Raw genomic sequence first — 20,824 nt, 5'->3', positions numbered from 1 at the left:
ATCTTTCCTTTAGGTACGTGACCAAAACTGCACACAATTGTCCAATTTAGGTCTCATCAATGTCTTATACAACTTGCTTCCTGTACCTTATAAGTTCCCACTGAATGGATGTTCGAGGTCTTCTCCAGCTGTAGCCCATCCACTTCAAGTTACAAGATACCACACCACCAGGTCAGGAATGATTATTACCCTTCAATGATCAGGTTCCTGAATCAGTGTGAATAATTTCACTCACCTCAACTTTGAACTTATTCCACAACCTATGGACGCACTTCAGGACTCTACAATTCAGGGACGGTTTACATCTGAACTGGAGTGGTACTAACATTCTTGCAGGGAAGTTTGCTAGTGCTTCTTGGGGGGGGGGTGGTTTAAACTAAATTTGCAGGGGGCGGGGATCCAGAATGTGAGCGAGGATAGTGAGATGAGGAATAAAGGACAGGTAGGGACTACATGGTTCCGGAATATTAAGTGTGTAGTAGAGAAGGGTGAGGCGGAACAAGTGATAAGGAGGACACATGTATGGAGGGATGATCTGACGGAACATGGAGTTAAATGTGCAGAAAGATTAGGTAAATTTAGGAAGGACAACAAAATTCTAGGGGCGTATAGCCCGATGGGAGTTTGGGGAGCTGGGTTAAGCACAATAGGCAGCGATTCAAACAGAGAGAGGAGAAATGGGCTAAAAATTCTATATCTGAATGCACGAAGTGTCAGAAATAAGGCGGATAAGCTTGAAGCTCACGTGTGAATGGGTAACTATGATGTTGTTGGGGTAACTATGATGTTGTTGGGATAACGGAGACATGGCTGCAGGGAGATCAGACCTGGGAAATGAATGTACAAGGGTATACATGCTATCGTAGGGACAGAAATGTGGGCAGAGGGGGTGGGGTGGCCTTGTTGGTAAGGAATGAGATTCAATCCTTTGCAAGGGGGGACATAGGATCAGGAGAAGTGGAGCCTGTGTATTTAGAACTGAGGAACAGTAAGGGCAAAAAGACCCTAATGGGTGTTGTCTGCAGGCCACCAAACAGTAGCATGGATATTGGGTGCAAGTTGAATAGGGAATTAACATTGGCATGTGGCAAAGGTAATGTCGCAGTAGTTATGGGGGATTTCAACATGCAGGTGAACTGGGAGAATCAGGTTGGTGCTGGACCCCAGGATAGGGAGTTTGTAGAGTGCCTACGGGATGCATTCTTGGAACAGCTTGTACGAGAGCCGACCAGGGACAAGGCTATTCTGGATTTAGTGTTATGTAATGAACAGGATTTGATAAGCGATTTTGAAGTAAAGAAGCCATTAGGAGGTAGTGACCATAATATGATGAGTTTTTATCTGCAATTTGAGAAGGATAAGGGCAGATCGGAGGTGTCAGTGTTGCAGTTGAACAAAGGAGACTATGGAGCCATGAGGGAGGAGTTGGCCAAAGTTAACTGGACGGATATCCTAGCAGAAAAGACAGTGGAACAGCAATGGCAGGTATTCTTGGGAATAATGCACAAGGTGCAAAATCAGTTCATCCCCCAAAGAAGGAAGGATTCAAAGGGGGGAAAGGGGCCACAGTGGTTGACAAAGGAAGTCAGAGATTGCATAGCATTAAAAAAAGGAAGTATGACAGAGCTAAGGTGAGTGGGAGGACAGATGATTGGGAAATTTTTAAGGAACAACAGAACTTAACTAAAAAGGCAATATGGGGAGAAAAAATAAGGTACAAACTCAAGCTAGCCAGGAATATAAAGGAGGATAGCAAAAGCTTTTTTAGATATGTGAAGAGAAAGAAGATAGTTAAGAACAAGGTTGAGCCCTTGAAGAATGAATTGGGTGAAATTGTTATGGAAAACAAAGAAATGGCAGAAGAATTTAATAAGTACTTTAGATCTGTCTTCACTAAGGAAGACACAAGCAATCTCCCAGATGTATGGATGGGCCAAGGACATAGGGTAACAGAGGAAATGAAACAGATTGACATTAGAAAGGAAACGATGATGAGTAGACTGATGGGACTGAAGGCTGACAAATCCCCAGGTCCAGATGGTCTGCATCCTAGGGTACTAAAGGAGGTGGCTCTGGAAATTGCGGATGCATTGGTAATCATTTTCCAATGTTCCTTAGATTCAGGATCAGTTCCTAAGGATTGGAGAATGGCTAATGTTATCCCACTTTTTAAGAAAGGAGGGAGGGAGGGAGAAAACAGAGAACTATCGACCTGTCAGCCTAACATCAGTAGTGGGGAAGATGCTAGAGTCCATTATTACAGATCAAATAGTGGCATATCTGGATAGCAGTGATAGGATTGGGCCGAGCCAGTGTGCATTTCCCAAGGGTAAATCATGCTTGACTAATCTATTGGAGTTTGTCCAACCAGGAAGTTAGACAAGGGAGATCCAGTGGATGTAGTGTACCTCGATTTTCAGAAGGCATTTGATAAAGTCCCACATAGGAGAATGGTGGGTAAAATCAAAGCATTGGGGGGAAGACATTGACATGGATAGAAAACTGGTTGGCAGATAGAAAGCAAAGGGTAGCGGTGAATGGGTGTTTCTCGGAATGGTAGGTGGTGACTAGTGGGGTGCCACAGGACTCGGTATTGGGACCACAGCTGTTTACGATTTACGTCAATGATTTAGATGAAGGAATTCAGAATAACATCAGCAAGTTTGCTGGTGATACTAAGCTGGGTGGCAGTGTGACATGTGATGAGGATGTTAGGAGAATTCAGGGTGACTTGGATAGGCTGGGTGAGTGGGCAGATACTTGGCAGATGATGTTTAATGTGAATAAGTGTGAGGTTATCCACTTTGGGAGTAAGAACAGGAAGGCAGATTATTATCTGAGTGGTGTAAAGTTAGGTAAGGGAGAAATACAAAGAGATCTAGGAGTCCGTGTTCATCAGTCACTGAAGGTGAATGAGCAAGTGCAGCAGGCAGTGAAGAAGGCTAATGAAATGTTGGCCTTTATTACAAAGGGAATTGAGTACAAGAGCAAGGAAATCCTCTTGCATTTGTACAGGGCCCTGGTGAAACCACACCTGGTGTACAGTTTAGGTCTTCAGGGTTAAGGAAGGACATCTTGGCTGTAGAGGAAATGCAGCGTAGATTCACAAGGTTAATTCCTGGGATATCCGGACTGTCTTACGCAGAGCGGTTAGAGAGACTGGGCTTGTGCACGCTGGAATTAAGGAGATTGAGAGGGGATCTGATTGCAACATATAAGATTATTAAAGGATTGGACAAGATAGAGGCAGGAAATATGTTCCAGGTGCTGGGAGGGTCCAGTACCAGAAGGCATGGTGTGAGAATAAGGGGTAGGTCATTTAGGACAGAGTTAAGGAAAAACTTCTTCTCCCAGAGAGTTGTGGGGGTCTGGAATGCACTGCCTCGGAAGGCAGTGGAGGCCAATTCTCTGGATGCTTTCAAGAAGGAGCCAGATAGGTATCTTATGGATGGGGGAATCAAGGGATATGGGGACAAGGCAGGAACTGGGTATTGATAGTAGATGATCAGCCATGATCTCAAAATGGTGGTGCAGGCTCGAAGGGCCGAATGGTCTACTTCTGCATCCATTGTCTATTGTCATGTTCTCACTATTAATTAATTTATTTATTGTTTGATTAATTTTTTTGTATTTGCACGGTTTGTCTTCTTTTGCACTTTGACTTTATTGTCAGTCTCTGTTTGTGGGTTACTTTTCATTTATTCTATTGTATTTAATTGTTCTACTGTGAATGCCTGCAAGAAAATGAATCCAAGGTAGGAGATGGTAATATATACGTATTTTTAATTGTAAATTTATTTTGAATGTTGACTTTGAACTTTGACTCCAGAAGCAAATAAGAAAATAGGGAGACCAACTTTTTAAAGACAGCTTCAACAAATCTTTTTTTTTAAAGATTTTAAGTTATTGCGCAAAATATGGATGTTGGATCTCTGCTGACATAGGTTTTTGGACTATAGCGTTAGCAGATCAGATTTTGTATGATGTTAAATTTGCTTTTTTTGTGGCAAGTGCAGCATAGTGCAAAGGCATAAAATTACGATGTTATAAAAATAAATAAAAATGCAAAAATAAGGAACAACAAGGTTGTGCACATGGTCTGTTCATAAATGGGATGGCTGACAGGAAGAGTTGTAACTGTATAACATTGTTCCAACATTTAAGAGGTACTTGGGCATACATGGATAGGAAAGGTTTAGCAGGGGTATGGGTCAAACACGGCAAATGGGACTAACATGGATGGGAATCTTGGTTGGCATAGACCAGTTGTGCAGAAGGGCCTCCAGGTCTATAATCTTCCCGAAAAAAAAATGCACTGAGTGGAGGATATCGCGTAAATCAGATGAATAAAATCGATGTCAATTTCTTACCGAAATTCTTGACGAACTGTGGGATTGCCCATAGCTTGTCACATGCTGCAGCCTTTTCGGTGGTAACGAAGAGATGCTTCTTGGGTTGCTATGGACCAGTGAGCCGGTTGCTAGGAGGAAGTGACGTCGCGGCGCTGGGAAGGTGAGCGAATCCTGTAGAAACGCTGGTGCGCAAGCGCAGAGGTTGTGTGCGCTATGGAGGCGCGGTGCTCCGGTCTGAGTGTCGCTCTGGAGACTTTATAGTAGTACATATATATATATATATAAAAAAAAGGGGGGTCGCAGTGGCAGCGCAGTATCAGGCCGCGCCGTTCAAAAGCGTAAGCTATCTTGCTTTGCCGCCTGTTGTTGACCAGTTGTGCCCGTTTGCGAGACGCGTAGCGGCAGAACAGTGACTGGTAGTTGGATTGGGCCTAACTGATACGGTTCGTACAACTGATAAAAACCTGCCCAACGATATCCCTTGTCGACTCGGTTGACGTACTGTTTATTAATTTACTGACATAAATATCTCCTGTATATTTACTCCCCCTATATTGTCCATATACAACTCTGTTTAGTCCTCTGAGTGTTATTGTTATGATACTTAATAAATCCATATAATTTACTCTTATCCCTTTCTAGAAGTTATATGAGTGCTGGTGCCTCAATTTGTTTTACCATTTGCAGTTTCTTTAGCTTTCTCCAGCAGGGTGGAGCAGCACGGGGTAGTTAGACGTCTATTTAGTTCCGACGAAAAACAGTGGAGCTTTTACGTTGCTCCAAATTCCAGCATCTGCATTCTCTTGTTTCTCTGTCTACGAATAAATCCAACGTTTATTGCCTTTTCTCACCATTAACCGTGGGTATTATGAAGATCGATACTTTAATTTGTTCCTCTTTGGTATCACTGCCTAATCCCTATTGGTTATGGGTTTCTTAAGACTGTCAACATTATGCTAGACTTGTTTTTCTTCTCTCTAGCTACATTTGTCCTTATTCTTAGTGTTAAGGAGAAGCTGGGCATGTCTAGACAGCTCATTGCTGTCATTTGTATTGACTTGCTGGGAGGAGTGGAGGATTTTGCTTACCTGTGCACAGTTGTCCAATGATTTTTATTATGAATTTGCTTGCTTGAGCCTTGAATTTTTAACCTGTTGAGCATTCTCCAATTGACTGTGGAACTTACATTCACATTAAATGCCTATGTATATTAATTTGTAGTAAGTATTCTGCTTTGGCTACTTTGGAACTCTTAATTGCATTTGAACTATATGCACCCTGCAGTAAAAACAAAACATTTGAATTTCTACAGTATGAAGACAAAATATACTGTCAAACAGAAAACAATGCAATAAGAATTTTTTTTGCATTGGTGAACCTTTTTAGACTTCCTGCTGAGAGGTTATAATTAAAGTGAAAAATGCTGGTTTATAACTGATTCTGTACTTGAGGGTTCTGAGGGTCCTTATTAGCAAGTAGATACTGACCAACTTTAATGATAATTTTAAGCTCATTAATGTTAATTAAAATTAGTATCTTTTTAAAAAAGTAAGTCCCAGAATTTGAAATTTCCAAAATGAAGTCCAGTGAGGAATCACCATTTAATATCTACTTGGAATTGAAAGGTTGTTGTCCTTCTCATAGTTACTACAAAAGCTGCTTCAGAAATATGCTTGAAAATGTACTAGATAAAATCTATACACTTTAATGCCACCAATACTTTATTTCCTTTACATTTTCTTATGGTAACATTCCTAGATATGTTATCAACAAAGTGAATGTGATTGAGGTGCAATTATCTGCAGATGCTGGAATCTGGAGCAACAATCTGCTGGAGGAACTTAGTTGCTCGAGTAGAATCTGAGGGGAGGAAAAGAATTGTTGACACTTTAGGTTGAAACCCTGCTTCAAAATATAGTAGGTGAAATGGCCAGTATAAAGAAGAGAGAGTGGTGAGAAATGAATTCAAGGTGATGGGTGGATGATGACAGGTTTTTGATGACATGTAGGTTGTGCAGATAAAGGAGAGGAGAAGAATTGGAGTTGGGAGACTGGTAGATGAATAATAGATGGAGATGAAAGAGGAAAATTAAAAACTTAAGGAACAAGTTAGAGAGGATTTTGAAGATTGGAGAGCTACTGGAGGGAGATCAGCAGGAACACAAAGAGCTGCTGGTGCTTTACACTAAAGGAGGTGGGAATGGAATCTGGATAAACTAGTAGGGACAAAAGGTGACAGGAGTTATGATGGAAAGGGACAGAAATGGGAGGACTGGAGGAGGATCAGAAGTGGGAGTGGGGTAGGAACACTGGAGGGGATGGGTACTTAGTTGGACAACTGGCCATGGAGTTTTCAGCTGTATGCCTTTTCAATTCCCCTTCCCATTCCTGCAATGACCTTGTCCACTACTAGGATGAAGCCTAATGCAAACTGGAGGTTAATTACCTCATACTCTTCCTGGATCGTTTACCACAAGGCATGAATATTTGGTTTTTCCCCTATTCTCCCCCACTTATTTTCTCCTACCTCTCCTTCTCACCCTCCATTGCTTGCATTTGTCCTCCTTCTCTAATACACCCGTCCTCAATTTGTCCTCTTTCCCCGACACCTGTCTTTGCCCCCTTCTCCCTCCTGGTTCCATCCACCCACCACACACACAGTTACACCTACAGGTTCCCTTTTTCCCCCATCCTCTACGAGTTCTGGCTGCATCTGCTATTTATTTCTCCCGGAATGCTTCCTATTCTCACCACATTTTACTTACCAGAGTTCAGCACTGGTAGCCGCTTGTGTTCCTGCTTATCTCCTTCCAGCAGTTGTCTACAATCTTAATAGTCTTCTCTTCCCATCTTGCTCTTTTAAACCATTTTCCTCTTTCCTCTCTCTGTTTGCTTCCCTCTGTCGTTCTGGTACTGTGTCCAAACTCCACGTCTGCTCTCTTCTCCATGCCTGGTACAACTTGCACCCCTCACCATTCACTTTGTATTGCTTTCTCACCAGCCCCATTCTCCTGTTTGTACTGGTTATCTCACCTCTTCACTCAGTCCTGATGCAGGGTTTAAACCTGAAGTGTGAACAATTCCTTTCCTCCCACAATGTTGCAGAACCCATTGTTCTGGCAGATTTTATTGAATGAAATACTAACTTTTGCTGGAACACCATTCATGTGATTGGCTAATCAGTAACTGTTGATTCACTTCGGGAAATCTGATCACTTAGCTATACTTCTACTCCCTGAGTATAGGCAGAGACTGAAGACTGCAGCACCAGCAGTGAGGACCAAGAAGATATGGACAAGGAAAGCAGAGGAGCACCTACAGGACTGCTTTGAATCGGTGGACTGGACTGTATTCAGGGATTCATCTTTGAACCTGGATGAGAATGCTGCAGTTGTTACCAACTTCATTAGAACCTATGTGGATGAGTGTGTGCCCACAAAGACTTACTGTACATTCCCAAACCAAAAGCCGTGGGGGAACCAGGAGGTACGTTGTCTACTGAAGGCTAGATCTGTGGCATTCAAATCTGGCAACCCAGGCCTGTACCAGAAAACCAGGTATGATTTGCAGAGGGCTATTTCAAGGGCGAAGAGACAATTTCAATCGAGGTTGGAGGTGACATCGGATACATAGCAACTTCGGCAGGGTCTGCAAGGCATTACTTCCTACAACGCGAAACCCAATAGCATGAATGGCAATGCTGTTTTGCTGTCAGATGAACTCATTTTGCATTTTGTGTACACTTTGAAAGGGAGAACACAACCACAGCTGTGAAGATCCCTGCTGCACCTGATGACCCTGTGATCTATGTTGGGCTGTCTTTAAAGAGAGTGAACCCTCGCAAGGTGGAAGGTACCTATGGAGTACCTGGTAAGTCTCTGGAAACCTGTACCAACCAACTAGCAGGAGTACTCAAGGATGTTTTCAACTTCTCACTGCTACAAGTGGAAGTTCCCACTTGCTTAAAAAAGGCAGCAATTATTATCAGTGCCAAAGAAGAATAATGTGTGCTGCCTTAATAACTATTGCCCGGTAGCAATCACAGAGACAGTGATGAAATGCTTTGAGAGGTTGGTCATGACTAGATTGAACTCCTGCTTCAGCAAGGACCTGGACCCATTGCATTTTGCCCATCACCATAATAGGTCAATGGCAGATGCAATCTCAATGGCTCTCCACACAGCTTTAGACCACCTGGACAATACAACCACCTATGTCAGGATGTTGTTCATTGACTATAGCTCAGCATTTGATACCATCATTCCCACAATCCTGATTGAGAAGTTGTAGAACCTGGGCCTCTATACCTCCCCCTGCAATTGGATCCTTGACTTCCTAACTGGAAGACCGCAACCTGTGCGGGTTGGTGATAACATATCCCCCTCGCCGACGATCAACACTGGTGCACCTCAGGGATGTGTGCTTTGCCCACTGTTCTCTCTATATTCACATGACTATGTGGCTAGGCATAGCTGAAATACCATCTATAAATTTATTGACGATAACAACCATTGTTGGTGGAATCTCAGGTGGTGACAATAGGGCATACAGGAGTGAGATATGCCAACTAGTGGAGTGGTGCCGCAGCAACAACCAGGCACTCAACATCAATAAGATGAAAGAGCTGATCATGGACTTCAGGAAGGGTAAGACGAAGGAAGGGTAAGATGAAGGAACTTCATAAAGGGATCAGAAGTGGAAAGAGTGAGCAGTTTCAAGTTCCTGGGTGCCAAGATCTCTGAGGATCTAACTTGATCCCAACATATTGATGTAGAAGTCAAGACAGTGGCTGTACTTTATTAGGAGTTTGAGGAGATGTGGCATATCAACAAATACACTCAAAAACTTCTATAGTTGTACCGTGGAGAGCATTCTGACAGGCTGTATCACTGTGTGGAATGGAGGAGCTACTGCACAGGACCAAAAGAAGCTGCAGAAGGTTGTAAATCTAATCAGCTCCATCTTGGGCACTAGCCTACAAAGTACCCAGGACATCTTCAGGGAGCGGTGTCTCAGTAAGGCAGCGTCCATTATTAAGGACCTCCAGCACCCAGGACATGGCTTTTTCTCCCTATTAACATCAGGTAGGAGGTACAGAAGCCTGAAGGCACACACTCAGTGATTCAGGAACAGCTTCTTCCTCTCTGCCATCCGATTCCTAAATGGACATTGAAGCTTTGGACACTCGCTCACTTTTTAAAAAAATATACAGTATTTCTGTTTTTGCATGTTTTAAAAAATCTATTCAATATACGTATACCATAATTGATTTACTTATTATTTTTTAATATTTTATTTATTAATTTTTTTTCTCTGCTAGATTGTGTTGCATTGAACTGCTGCTGCTAAGTTGACAAATTTCACATCGTATGCTGGTGATAATAAACCCGATTCTGATAGCACTGGTTACAAGATTGAATCAAAGTAGTTCAGACATGTTTTTCTTCAACTGTTTCCTTGACTTTATCGTTTTTATTATGTTACAGAGGATGGCTGTAAACTGGATTGGAAGCCTTGTTTCTATTAACTGTGGAGAGACACTTGGAGTATATCAGGGTAAAATTTCCGCAGTGGATCAAGCTAGTCAGACGATTTCCCTTACTCAGCCATTCCGTAATGGTGTGAAATGTTCAGTACCCGAGTTAACTTTTAGGTAAGTACTCCTGCTGCAGTAAATCTGCAGTATGAATTACTTACACTTGAACTGTATCTTATCTGGTAGTAAAAAAGAGAAAATAAGAGGTGTTCATGACATTTACAAAATGACCCATAATGTTTTAGAAATATAATCTCTGTAATGAAGTTGGAAATATGGTAGTTTTTTTTCACACCAGTCTCCCTCCTTTACATTTGTGTACTGAAGAATGACTGTTAACAATCTTGAATAACCAGTAACTTGATAATGACTAGATAGTGACACATTGGATTGTTGTCATTTGACAGATGAATATTGACCAGAACACTGAAGGTAACTTCATTATTATACCAGGCATTCTTTAGTCAAAAACATGTCCAAAATAAATGCCTGAAATGGATTCTATAGTTCTATTTAACATCCTGTCTGAAAGATGGGACTTTCAACAACACTTCCAGTTTTTTTTTAAGCCCAGAGTTTTGTGCTTAACTCCCTGGAGTGCAAACTTAATCTGGAATCTGTTGATTCAGGGAAAGAAACAACCACCTATTTATGACTGAATTTCAGTGGTTTTCAGGACTAGTTCAATCATAGATCCTGTGCTGCTGAATGAAAGCATGAAGTACACATGTGCTTCCATTTGACTGTTAATTTAAGTTAATGCTGTCACCTCATTTCTTTTAAACAACCTTGTTTGAGGTTTGGATATTATGGAGTGTTAGAAAATGGTTTTGGAGGTGGGTCACTGGGACTGGCTGAATAGATTTTCTTTGGCGTGAGTTTCTCCAAACTGGTTAAGGAGAGTATTTTGATTTCAGTTAAAATTAGTTAGTTTCAGTCCTAGAGCAAGCCCTAACTGAACTGTTTGCACACTTGTGAATATGGCATGAGTATAAATGTTGGACAATGACCTCCATTTCAAACATTTTTTGTTAACAAATCTCCCCAAAGTTGAGGGGATTTGGCCATCGAACTCCATGCATATTTTGGTAGTTAAAAACTGAATGATTCTAAATTATGTTAATTTAATGGAGATACAGGTTCCTATAAAACTAAATCTTCTGTTGCCTAAAGAAATGTTAGTTTTATTGCTTGCTTTCTGTTTATTAGATTCTTTGTCTGAAAGTCTGTAAGATTAGTCAGGGTCTCATTAAGTTATGGCTATTTGAATGAGTTCCATAATTTTCTCTGATTATGTTCCCACACAGTAATGTACAAACTACTGTCCCCTTAAAGGTTATTACATTTATGTTGACATGTAGTCATTCAGCATGTGAGTAGGACTCGTGTTCAGAATTATTCAATTCTGAACACAATGTTGACTTGTATCAGGGTATGTGCAGGTTTTAATGTTCACATGTTTTTTTTTAAATATGACATAAATCCATTGCTTTTAGTGGTTACCTTACTGGCTTGGTTTTCTCAGTGCAAATTATAGTGTATGATATGAATTCCCATGTCTCCAGGGCTCTCACCTGCAAATTAGAACATTATTATTAGTCTTCAGACAACTTTTTTCCCTGTGATTGTGATAAGCCATAATTTCTTAAATTGATAGTTGTCACGGTATCTTTTAAACATCAGCTGCTGTTGGATTTTGTGGGTAGTTGACATGCACTAAACTAAATTCAGGTGCTTGGTCAAATTTAATGTAGTTAGCAATTTTGTTTCATAAAGTGTAGCAAAAACCCTGTTCTTTGGATTCATCATATTGTTACAACTAGTCTGTTTGCTTTTGTATTTTGGCTGAGTTTTATGTTTTTACCATATTTTAATGCAATATACCCCTATTTCATTTCCCTTCAACTATGCTCTTAACTCATTCCTTTAATGTTAATAAGAAGACAACTTCATTGCTTGTATGTTGTGCACTTTGTAAAATGATTTCTCCTCTTTCCTAAATAGTATCACACTGCATGAAAACAGGCCAACTACATCCATCATCCTTCTATGTTCAGGCAATTCAAGTATCCATCATGACAATTAAATGCTCTCAGCAACTTTGATTCCAACACTCTTTCCAGCACACTCTGGGTAAAGAGATCTTTCAGATCCCCTAACCTCCTATCCTAAATCCTCTGGTTTTATTCCCTTCCAATAAGTGGAAAGGTTTCCTCATGTCTGTCTATACCCCTTGATTTATGCCTTAACTATTTAATCTACTTAACTCCAGGAAAAACAGACCTAGCTTCTCCAGTCTCTCCTCATAATGCTTCATTCCATGCAATATCTTGGATAATCTCAATGCACCTCACCAGTGCTATGACATCCTTCCTCTGGTGTGGTGACCAAAAATGCTTATAGTACATTTAATCAATGTTTTGCAAAGTCAGACCATAACCGCTTTACTATTGTATTCAATGCTTTGTTTAAATCTCCTCACTAAAATGGTCAAGTAAGTTGTCAATAATCGATAAGCTTGAAGTTATTGTTTTGTGCAAATCTTTTTTTTCCAGTGCAATTGATATCAAAGATCTGAAAATATTAGAGCTCCCGAATTCACAGTTGGCTACAGCCTTAGCTCAACCTTCGGTGTTCACATCCTCCAGTTTATCTCATAATGCTTACTCATCTCAGAATGGAGCTGGCAAGGGAGTAAAGAAACTCAGTTCTTCAGGATCTGCTCCACAAGCAATTCCAAGGCGTGCAGAGCTCAAGGTTCAGGATCTGGTAACGTCACCACAGCAGTATTCTAAAAGCTATGTGGATCGTCACATGGATTCTGCACTTACTCCGTCTAAAGTGTTTCGTCGAAGGCATAATTCCTGTGAGTAGCTAGGGGTGGGGTTTTTGAGAGTTGTAGTGCATGGAAAGATATCTGACAGTTAATTTAATCCTAGATATTTTGGTCTGGAAAATGCATTTCTTTTAATTTACTACTCCAGTGAATAGCTGAAGCAGTTGAGGACTAGAGAAAATTTTTTATCAACCAATGGCAAAAGTAGAATGATTTAATAGAAATTGATTGTAGGCTGATTAATAAGAGCTGGATTGGTATCTGCTCAAGAGTAAAATTGACACTGTAAATTTGTTTACTATTGTCATATGTATCAACAAACAGTGAAAAGCATGTCTTGCTTACCACTCATACAAATTAATTAATTTCAGTAGTTTATTTGAGGTAATGCAATAACACGATGCAGAATAAAATGGTAAAATTACAGAGTGCAGCGCAAATAGACGATAAGGTCTTGTAGTAAGTTGTGAGGTCATGAGTCCATCTTATTCTATTGAAGGGTCATAGCAGTTAAATAGAAGTAGTCTTTGAGACTAATATAAGACATGGGAGCAGAATTAGGCCACCTGGCCCATCGAGTCAGCTCCACCATTCAATGATGGCTGATCCTTTTTTTCTGTCTCTTCCTCGACCCCAGTTCCTGGCCTTCTCCCTGTAACCTTTGATGTCATGTCCAGTCAGGAACCTATCAATCCCTGCCTTAAATAACCCCGTTGTATGTGCTTTCAAGTTTTATCTACTGTCTGAAGGGAGGGAGAGGAAAAGAGAATCCAGTTTGGGTGAAGTTTTGTCAATTTTTGCTGCATGAACAAGGCAGTGAGAAGCGTAGACAGCGGAGGCAGATTTCCATGATGTACTGAGGTGCATCAAACACACTGCTGTTTATTGAAGTCAGTGGCAGAGCAGTTGCCATACTAAGCTGTCAGAAGGGATCTTTTTGGTGCTTTGATTAAAAGTAGGTGAGGAGCAAAGCAGACATGTCAAATTTCTTTAGCCTCCTGAGGAAGTAGATTTACCAGTGGATTTTTTTTTTTGGTCATGATGTCAACCTAAGACTAAGGTGCGGAATTAGGCCAGTCGGTCCATTGAGTCTGCTCTGCTTTCTATAACCTTTGATTAATCAAGAACCTATCAGCCTTCACCTTAAGTCTACCTAATGACTTGGCCTGCACAGCCATATGTGGCAATGAATTCCACAGATTCACCACCCTCTGGCTGCAGAAAATTTTCCTTGTCAATGTACTAAATAAATGTCCCTCTATTTTGAGGCTGTACCCTCTAGTCCAGGACTCCTCCATTGGAGGATACATCCTCTCCACATCCACTCTGTCAATGTTGAATAGGTCTCAGTGAGATTCTGCCGCTTTCTCCCCCCCCCCCCCCCACCCCCACCCCCAGTTCTAAACCCCAATGGGTACGAGCCCAGGGCCATCAACCACTTAGGTTAACCCTTTCATTCCTGAAATCATTTTTGTGATTCTCCTTTAGACCCTCCCCAATGCCAACACATTTTTTTGATAAGGGGCCCAAAACTGCTCACAATACTCCCAGGTGCAGTCTGACCAATGCCGCAGCATAACATCCTTTTTTTAAAGAATTTTAGTCCTCTTGAAATGAATGCTAACAATGCATCTGCCTTCCTTATGTAAAAGTTAACATTTACGGAATCCTGCACGAAGACTTCCAAGTCCCTTTGCATCTGATTTTGCGTTTTCTCTCCATTTAGAAATAGTCCATCCTTTTATTCTTTCTAAAAAAAAATGTATGGCCATACAATTCCCAATACTACATTCCATCTGCCACTTTTTTTGCCCATTTTCTTAATCTGTCTAGTTCCTTCAAAAGTCTTCCTGCTTCCGCATCACATATCTTCATATTATCCACGAACTTGGCCACAAATCCATCAATTCCTTCATCCAAGTCATTGACATATAACATTAAAAGAGCCTTTGAACCACAATTTCTCACTGGCAGCTAATCAGAAAAAGCCCCCTTTAATCCCACTCTTTGCCTCTGGCCAGTTAGACAATCTTCTACGCATGCTAATATCTTTCCTGTAATACCTTGAGCTCTTATCTTGTTATGTAACTTGATGTTTCGCACCTTGTCAAAGGCCTTCTGAAAATTCAAAATAAACAACATCCACTGTCTCTCCTTTCTCTATTCTGCCTGATATTTCCCCAAAGAATTCCAAAAGGATATTTTATCATGTGCCTCCAGCTGCACTGAAACCTCATCCTTAATAATACACTCTTATTCTTATTCACAGACAAAACCTACAACACAACAGGCCCTTTGGCCCACAATGCTGTGCTGAACATGTACTTACTTTAGAAATTACCTCTGGTTACCCATAGCCCTCTTTTTCTAAGTTCCACATGACTATCCAGCTGCCTCCACCATTGTTCCATGCACTCACCACTCTCTGCGTTTTTAAAAAAAAAACTTACCCCTGACATCTCTGTACCTACTTTCAGGCACCTTAGAACTCTGTCCTCCGGTGTAAGTCGTTTCAGCTCTGGAAAAAGCCTCTGACTATCCACACGATCAATGCCGCTCATCATCTATACACCTCTATTAGATCATCTCCCATCCACTGTTGCTCCAAGGAGAAAAGGCCAGGTTCATTCAACCTGTTCTCATAAGGCATGCTCGCCAATCCCGGCAACATCCTTGTAAATTTCCTCTGCACCCTTTCTATGGTTTCCACATCCTTCCTGCAGTGAGGTGACCAGAACTGAACCCAGTACTCCAAGTGGGGTCTGACCAGGGTCTTATATAGTTGCAACATTACCTCTCTGCTCCTAAACTCAATTCCGTGATTGATGAAGGCCAATACACCATATGCCTTCTTAACCACACAGTCAACCAGCTCAACAGCTTTGAGTGTCCTATGGACTTGGACCCCAAGATCCCGTTGTACTGTTGGGGGGGGAGGGAGAGAGGGAGAGAGAACGAGAGGTGAGCAGTTGCAGCAGGCAAACTTTCTGCTGTCTTCTTGTCCTGTTGTGGTCACTGACTGTGACCCCTCCGTACCAGGCCAGACCGTTCTTCAGTGGTGAGCCTGATCCCTCTGATCTTCCATACTGCCAAGAGTCTTGCCATTAATATTATATTCTGCCATCATATTTGACCTACCAAAATGAACCACCTCACATTTATCTGGGTTGAACTCCATCTGTCACTTCTCATCCTAGTTTTGCATTCTATCGATGTCCTTCTGTAATCTCTGACAACCTTCCACACTAACCAGAACACCCCGAACCTTTGTGTCATCAGCAAATTTACTAACCCATCCCTCCACTTCCTCATCCAGGTCACTTATAAAAATCACGAAGAAGATGGGTCCCAGAACAGATCCCTGAGGCACACCACTGTTCACCAACCTCCGTGCAGAATATGACTCGTCTACAACCACTCTTTGCCTTCTGTGTGCAAGCCAGTTCTGGATCCATAAAGCAATGTCCCCTTGGATATTATGCCTCCTTACTTTCTCAATAAGCCTTGCATGGTGTACCTTATCAAATGCCTTGCTGAAATCCATATACACTGCATCTACTGCTCTACCTTCAGCAATGTGTTTAGTCACATCCTCAAAAAATTCAATCAGGTTTGTAAGGCAAGACCTGCCTTTGACAAAGCCATGCTGACTATTCCTAAATCACAGCATGGAAACAGGCCATCTCGGCCCTCCTAGTCTGTGCCGAACTCTTAATCTCACCTAGTCCCACCTACCCGCACTCAGCCCATAACCCTCCACTCCTTTCCTGTCCATATACCTATCCAATTTTACCTTAAATGACCCAACTGAACTGGCCTCTACTACTTCTACAGGAAGCTCATTCCACACAGCTATCACTCTCTGAGTAAAGAAATACCCCCTCGTGTTTCCCTTAAACTTCTGCCCCCTAACTCTCAAATCACGTCCTCTCGTTTGAATCTCCCCTACTCACAATGGAAACAGCCTATTCACGTCAACTCTATCTATCCCTCTCAAAATTTTAAATACCTCGTTCAAATCCCCCCTCAACCTTCTACGCTCCAATGAATAGAGACCTAACTTGTTCAACCTTTCTCTGTAACTTAAGTGCTGAAACCCAGGTAACATCCTAGTAAATCGTCTCTGCACGCTCTCTAATTTATTGATATCTTTCCTATAATTCGGTGACCAGAACTGTACACAATATTCCAAATTTGGCCTTACCAATGCTTTGTACAATTTTAACATTACGTCCCAACTTCTGTACTCAATGCTCTGATTTATAAAGGCCAGCATTCCAAAAGCCTTCTTCACCACCCTATCTACATGAGACTCCACCTTCAGGGAACTATGCACTGTTATTCCTAGATTTCTCTGTTCCACTGCATTCCTCAATGCCCTACCATTTATCCTGTATGTTCTCTTTGGATTATTCCTGCCAAAATGTAGAACCTCACACTTCTCAGCATTAAACTCCATCTGCCAACGTTCAGCCCATTTTTCTAACTGGCATAAATCTTCCTGCAAGCTTTGAAAACCCACCTCATTATCCACAACACCTCTTACCTTAGTATCATCGGCATACTTACTAATCCAATTCACCACCCCATCATCCAGATGATTTATGTATATTACAAACAACATTGGGCCCAAAACAGATCCCTGAGGCACCCCGCTAGTCACCGGCCTCCATCCCGATAAACAAATATCCACCACTACTCTCTGGCATCTCCCATCTAGCCACTGTTGAATCCATTTCATTACTCCAGCATTAATACCTAACAACTGAACCTTCTTAACTAACCTTCCATGTGGAACTTTGTCAAAGGCCTTGCTGAAGTCCATATAGACTACATCCACTGCCTTACCCTCGTCAACATTCCTTGTAACTTCAAAAATTTCAATAAGGTTTGTCAAACATGACCTTCCAAGCACAAATCCATACTGGCTACTCCTAATCAGATCCTGTTTATCCAGATAATTATAAATACAATCTCTAAGAATACTTTCCATTAATTTACCAACCACTGTTGTCAAACTGACAGGTCTATAATTGCTAGGCTTACTTCTAGAACCCTTTTTAAACAATGGAACCACATGAGCAATACGCCAATCCTCCGGCACAATCCTCGTTTCTGACATCTGAAAGATCTCCGTCAGAGCTCCTGCTATCTCTACACAAACTTCCCTCAAGGTCCTGGGGAATAACCTGTCAGGACCCGGAGATTTATCCACTTATAAATTTCTTAAAAGTGCCAGTACTTCCACCTCTTTAATTGTCATAGGTTCCATAACTTCCTTACTTGTTTCCCACACCTTACACAATTCAATATCCTTCTCCTTAGTGAATACCGAAGAGAAGAAATCGTTCAAAATCTCTCCCATCTCCCTTGGCTCCACACATAGCTGACCACCCTGATTCTCTAAGGGACCAATTTTATCCCTCACTATCCTCTTGCTTTTATTATAACTATAGAAACCTTTCGGATTTACTTTTACCTTATTTGCCAAACCAACCTCGTTTCTTCTTTTAGCTTTTCTAATCTCTTTCTTAAGATTCCTTTTACATTCTTTATACTCCTCGAGCAATTCCTTTACTCCATGCTGCCTATATCTATTGTAGACATCCCTCGTTTTCCAAACCAAGTTTCTAATAACACTTGAAAACCATGGTGCTTTCAAACCTTTAACCTTTCCTTTCAACCTAGCAGGAACATTGAGATTCTGTACCCTCATAATTTCACCCTTAAATGACCTCCATTTCTCTATTACATCCTTCCCATAAAACAACTTGACCCAATCCACTCTCTCTAAATCCCTTTGCATCTCCTCAAAGTTAGCCTTTCTCCAATCAAAAATCTCAACTCTAGGTCCTGTCCTGTCCTTCTCCATAATTATATTGAAGCTAATGCTATTGTGATCACTGGACCCGAAGTGCTCCCCAACACATACATCTGTCAGCTGACCTATCGCAATCCCTAACAGGAGATCCAACACTGCCCCATCTCTAGTCGGTACTTCTATGTATTGTTGCAAAAACTATCCTGCACACATTTCACAAACTCCAACCCATCCAGCCCTTTTACAGAATGAGCTTCCCAATCTACGTTTGGAAAATTAAAATCTCCCACAATCACCACCTTGTGTTTATACAGATATCTGCTATCTCCTTACACATTTGCTCTTCCAACTCACGCTCCCCATTAGGTGGTCTATAAAACACTCCTATCAGTGTTATTACACCTTTCCCATTCCTCAATTCCACCCAAATAGCCTCCCTAGAGGAGCTCTCTAATCTATCCTTCCAAAGCACCGCCATAAGATTTTCTCGGACAAGCAATGCAACACCACCTCCTCTGGCCCCTTCTACTCACACCTGAAGCAACTAAATCCAGGAATATTTAGTTGCCAATCACACCCTTCCTGCAACCATGTTTCACTAATAGCTACAACATCATAATTCCAGGTATCAATCTACGCTTTAAGCTCATCCACCTTTCTTACAATGCTCCTAGCATTAAAATAGATGCATTTAAGATACTCTCCACCTCCTCCTCTCTTTTCATCCCTAATAATGCATTCAAATTTATTATCCTTTTCTTTCTTCTCCCCTACATCTTCGGGCTGAGTGCATCCCTTCTCCATCACCTGCCTTTCCTCCCTCACACACAGTCTACTTACTTGCTCTGCTGGTGAACTAACCTCCTCTCCCATAGTTTCCTCAAATTGATTCCCGCCCCCCCCATCTTACTAGTTTAAAGTCTGCCCTGTAGCCCTAGCAAACCTCCCCGCTAGGATATTGGTCCCCCCAGGATTCAAGTGTAACCCGTCCTTCTTGAACATGTCATGCCTGCCCCAGAAAAGGTCCCAATGATCCAGAAACTTGAATCTCTGCCCCCTGCTCCAATCCCTCAGCCACGCATTCATCCTCCACCTAATTCCATTCCTACTCTCACTGTCGCGTCGCACAGGTAGTAATCCCGAGATTACTACCTTTGCGGTCCTTCTTTCTTAACTGCCTTCCTAACTCCCTGTACTCTCGTTTCAGGACCTCTTCCCCTTTCCTACCTATGTCATTGGTACCTACATGTACCACGACCTCTGGCTCCTCACCCTCCTACTTCAAGATATCTTGGACGCGATCAGAAACGTCCTGAACCCTGGCACCAGGGAAGCAAACTACCATCCGGGACTCCCGATCACCTCCACAGAACCGCCTGTCTGAACCCCTGACTATTGAGTCCCCTATTACTATGGTCCTCTTTCTTCTATCCCTACCATTCTGAGCTACAGGGCCCGGAGGCCCGGCCACTGTCACTTCCTCCAGGTAGGCTGTTCCCCCCCCCCCCCCCAACAGTACTCAAACATGAGTACTTATTGTCAAGGGGTACAGCCACTGGGGTACTCTCTAGTACCTGCCCCTTCCCCTTCCTGACTGTGACCCACCTATCTGCCTCCGTGGCCCTGGAGTGACCATCTGCCTGTAACTCCTCTCTATCACCTCCTCACTCTCTGACCAGGCGAAGGTCATCGAGCTGCAGCTCCAGTTCCCTAACTCGGTCCCTCAGGAGCTGCAGTTCGGCGCACCTGGTGCAAATGTGGACGGCTGGGAGGCTCGGAGACTCCAGGATCTCCCACATCCGACACCGAGAACAACAAGCTGCCCTCACACTCATACTTCCCGAATAACTGAAAATAACAAGGAGAACTAAAAGATAAGCCTACTGTGCCCTCTTCCACCAAAGCCCTCTGAGCCCAAGCCCTACACTCTGTTCCCGGTTCACTCCGCTGCCCGCAAACGAAGCTGCCCGCTGCTAAAGGCTGCATTCTTTTTATATCTTCCCTCCTTCCCAGGCCTCCTTCGCACGCATGCGCAGTCCCGCCTCTCAGAACTCTGATCTGAGAAGCAATTTGAAAATGGCCGCCACTGAACTTCTTCTCAAAGCCTCGCTGTCTTCTTCCAAAAGAGACATGCCTCTCCAAATGTTCATAAATCCTGGATCTCAGGATTTTCTCCATCAACTTACCGACCACTGAAGTAAGACTCACTGGTCTATAATTTCCTGGGCTATCTCCCTTTCTTGAATAAGGGAACAGCATCTGCAACCCTCCAATCCTCT

At 42.2% G+C, this 20,824-nt stretch overlaps 1 protein-coding gene across 3 annotated transcripts in view; it reads left to right on the top strand.

The window, feature by feature from the left end:
- Positions 1–4,555: 4,555 nt before the first annotated feature.
- The window catches only part of edc3 (enhancer of mRNA decapping 3 homolog (S. cerevisiae)), a 138,465-nt gene continuing 122,196 nt past the window's right edge, over positions 4,556–20,824 (top strand). The window contains exons 1-4 of one of the 3 annotated variants that reach the window (XM_059946576.1): positions 4,567–4,795; positions 7,598–7,838; positions 9,839–10,005; positions 12,444–12,754. In XM_059946576.1, coding sequence (XP_059802559.1) covers positions 9,842–10,005; positions 12,444–12,754 — 475 coding nt within the window. In that variant the 5' untranslated portion in view covers positions 4,567–4,795; positions 7,598–7,838; positions 9,839–9,841. Of the gene's footprint in view, positions 4,796–7,597; positions 7,839–9,838; positions 10,006–12,443; positions 12,755–20,824 lie in introns of all 3 variants that reach the window. The other 2 variants (XM_059946578.1, XM_059946575.1) reach the window with 2 other exon arrangements.

The sequence above is a fragment of the Hypanus sabinus genome, chromosome 21, assembly GCF_030144855.1.
Source record: "Hypanus sabinus isolate sHypSab1 chromosome 21, sHypSab1.hap1, whole genome shotgun sequence".
Taxonomy (NCBI): Eukaryota; Metazoa; Chordata; class Chondrichthyes; order Myliobatiformes; family Dasyatidae; genus Hypanus; species Hypanus sabinus.
Note: the sequence above shows the minus strand (reverse complement) of the source record. Positions and strands in the feature narration are given on the sequence as shown.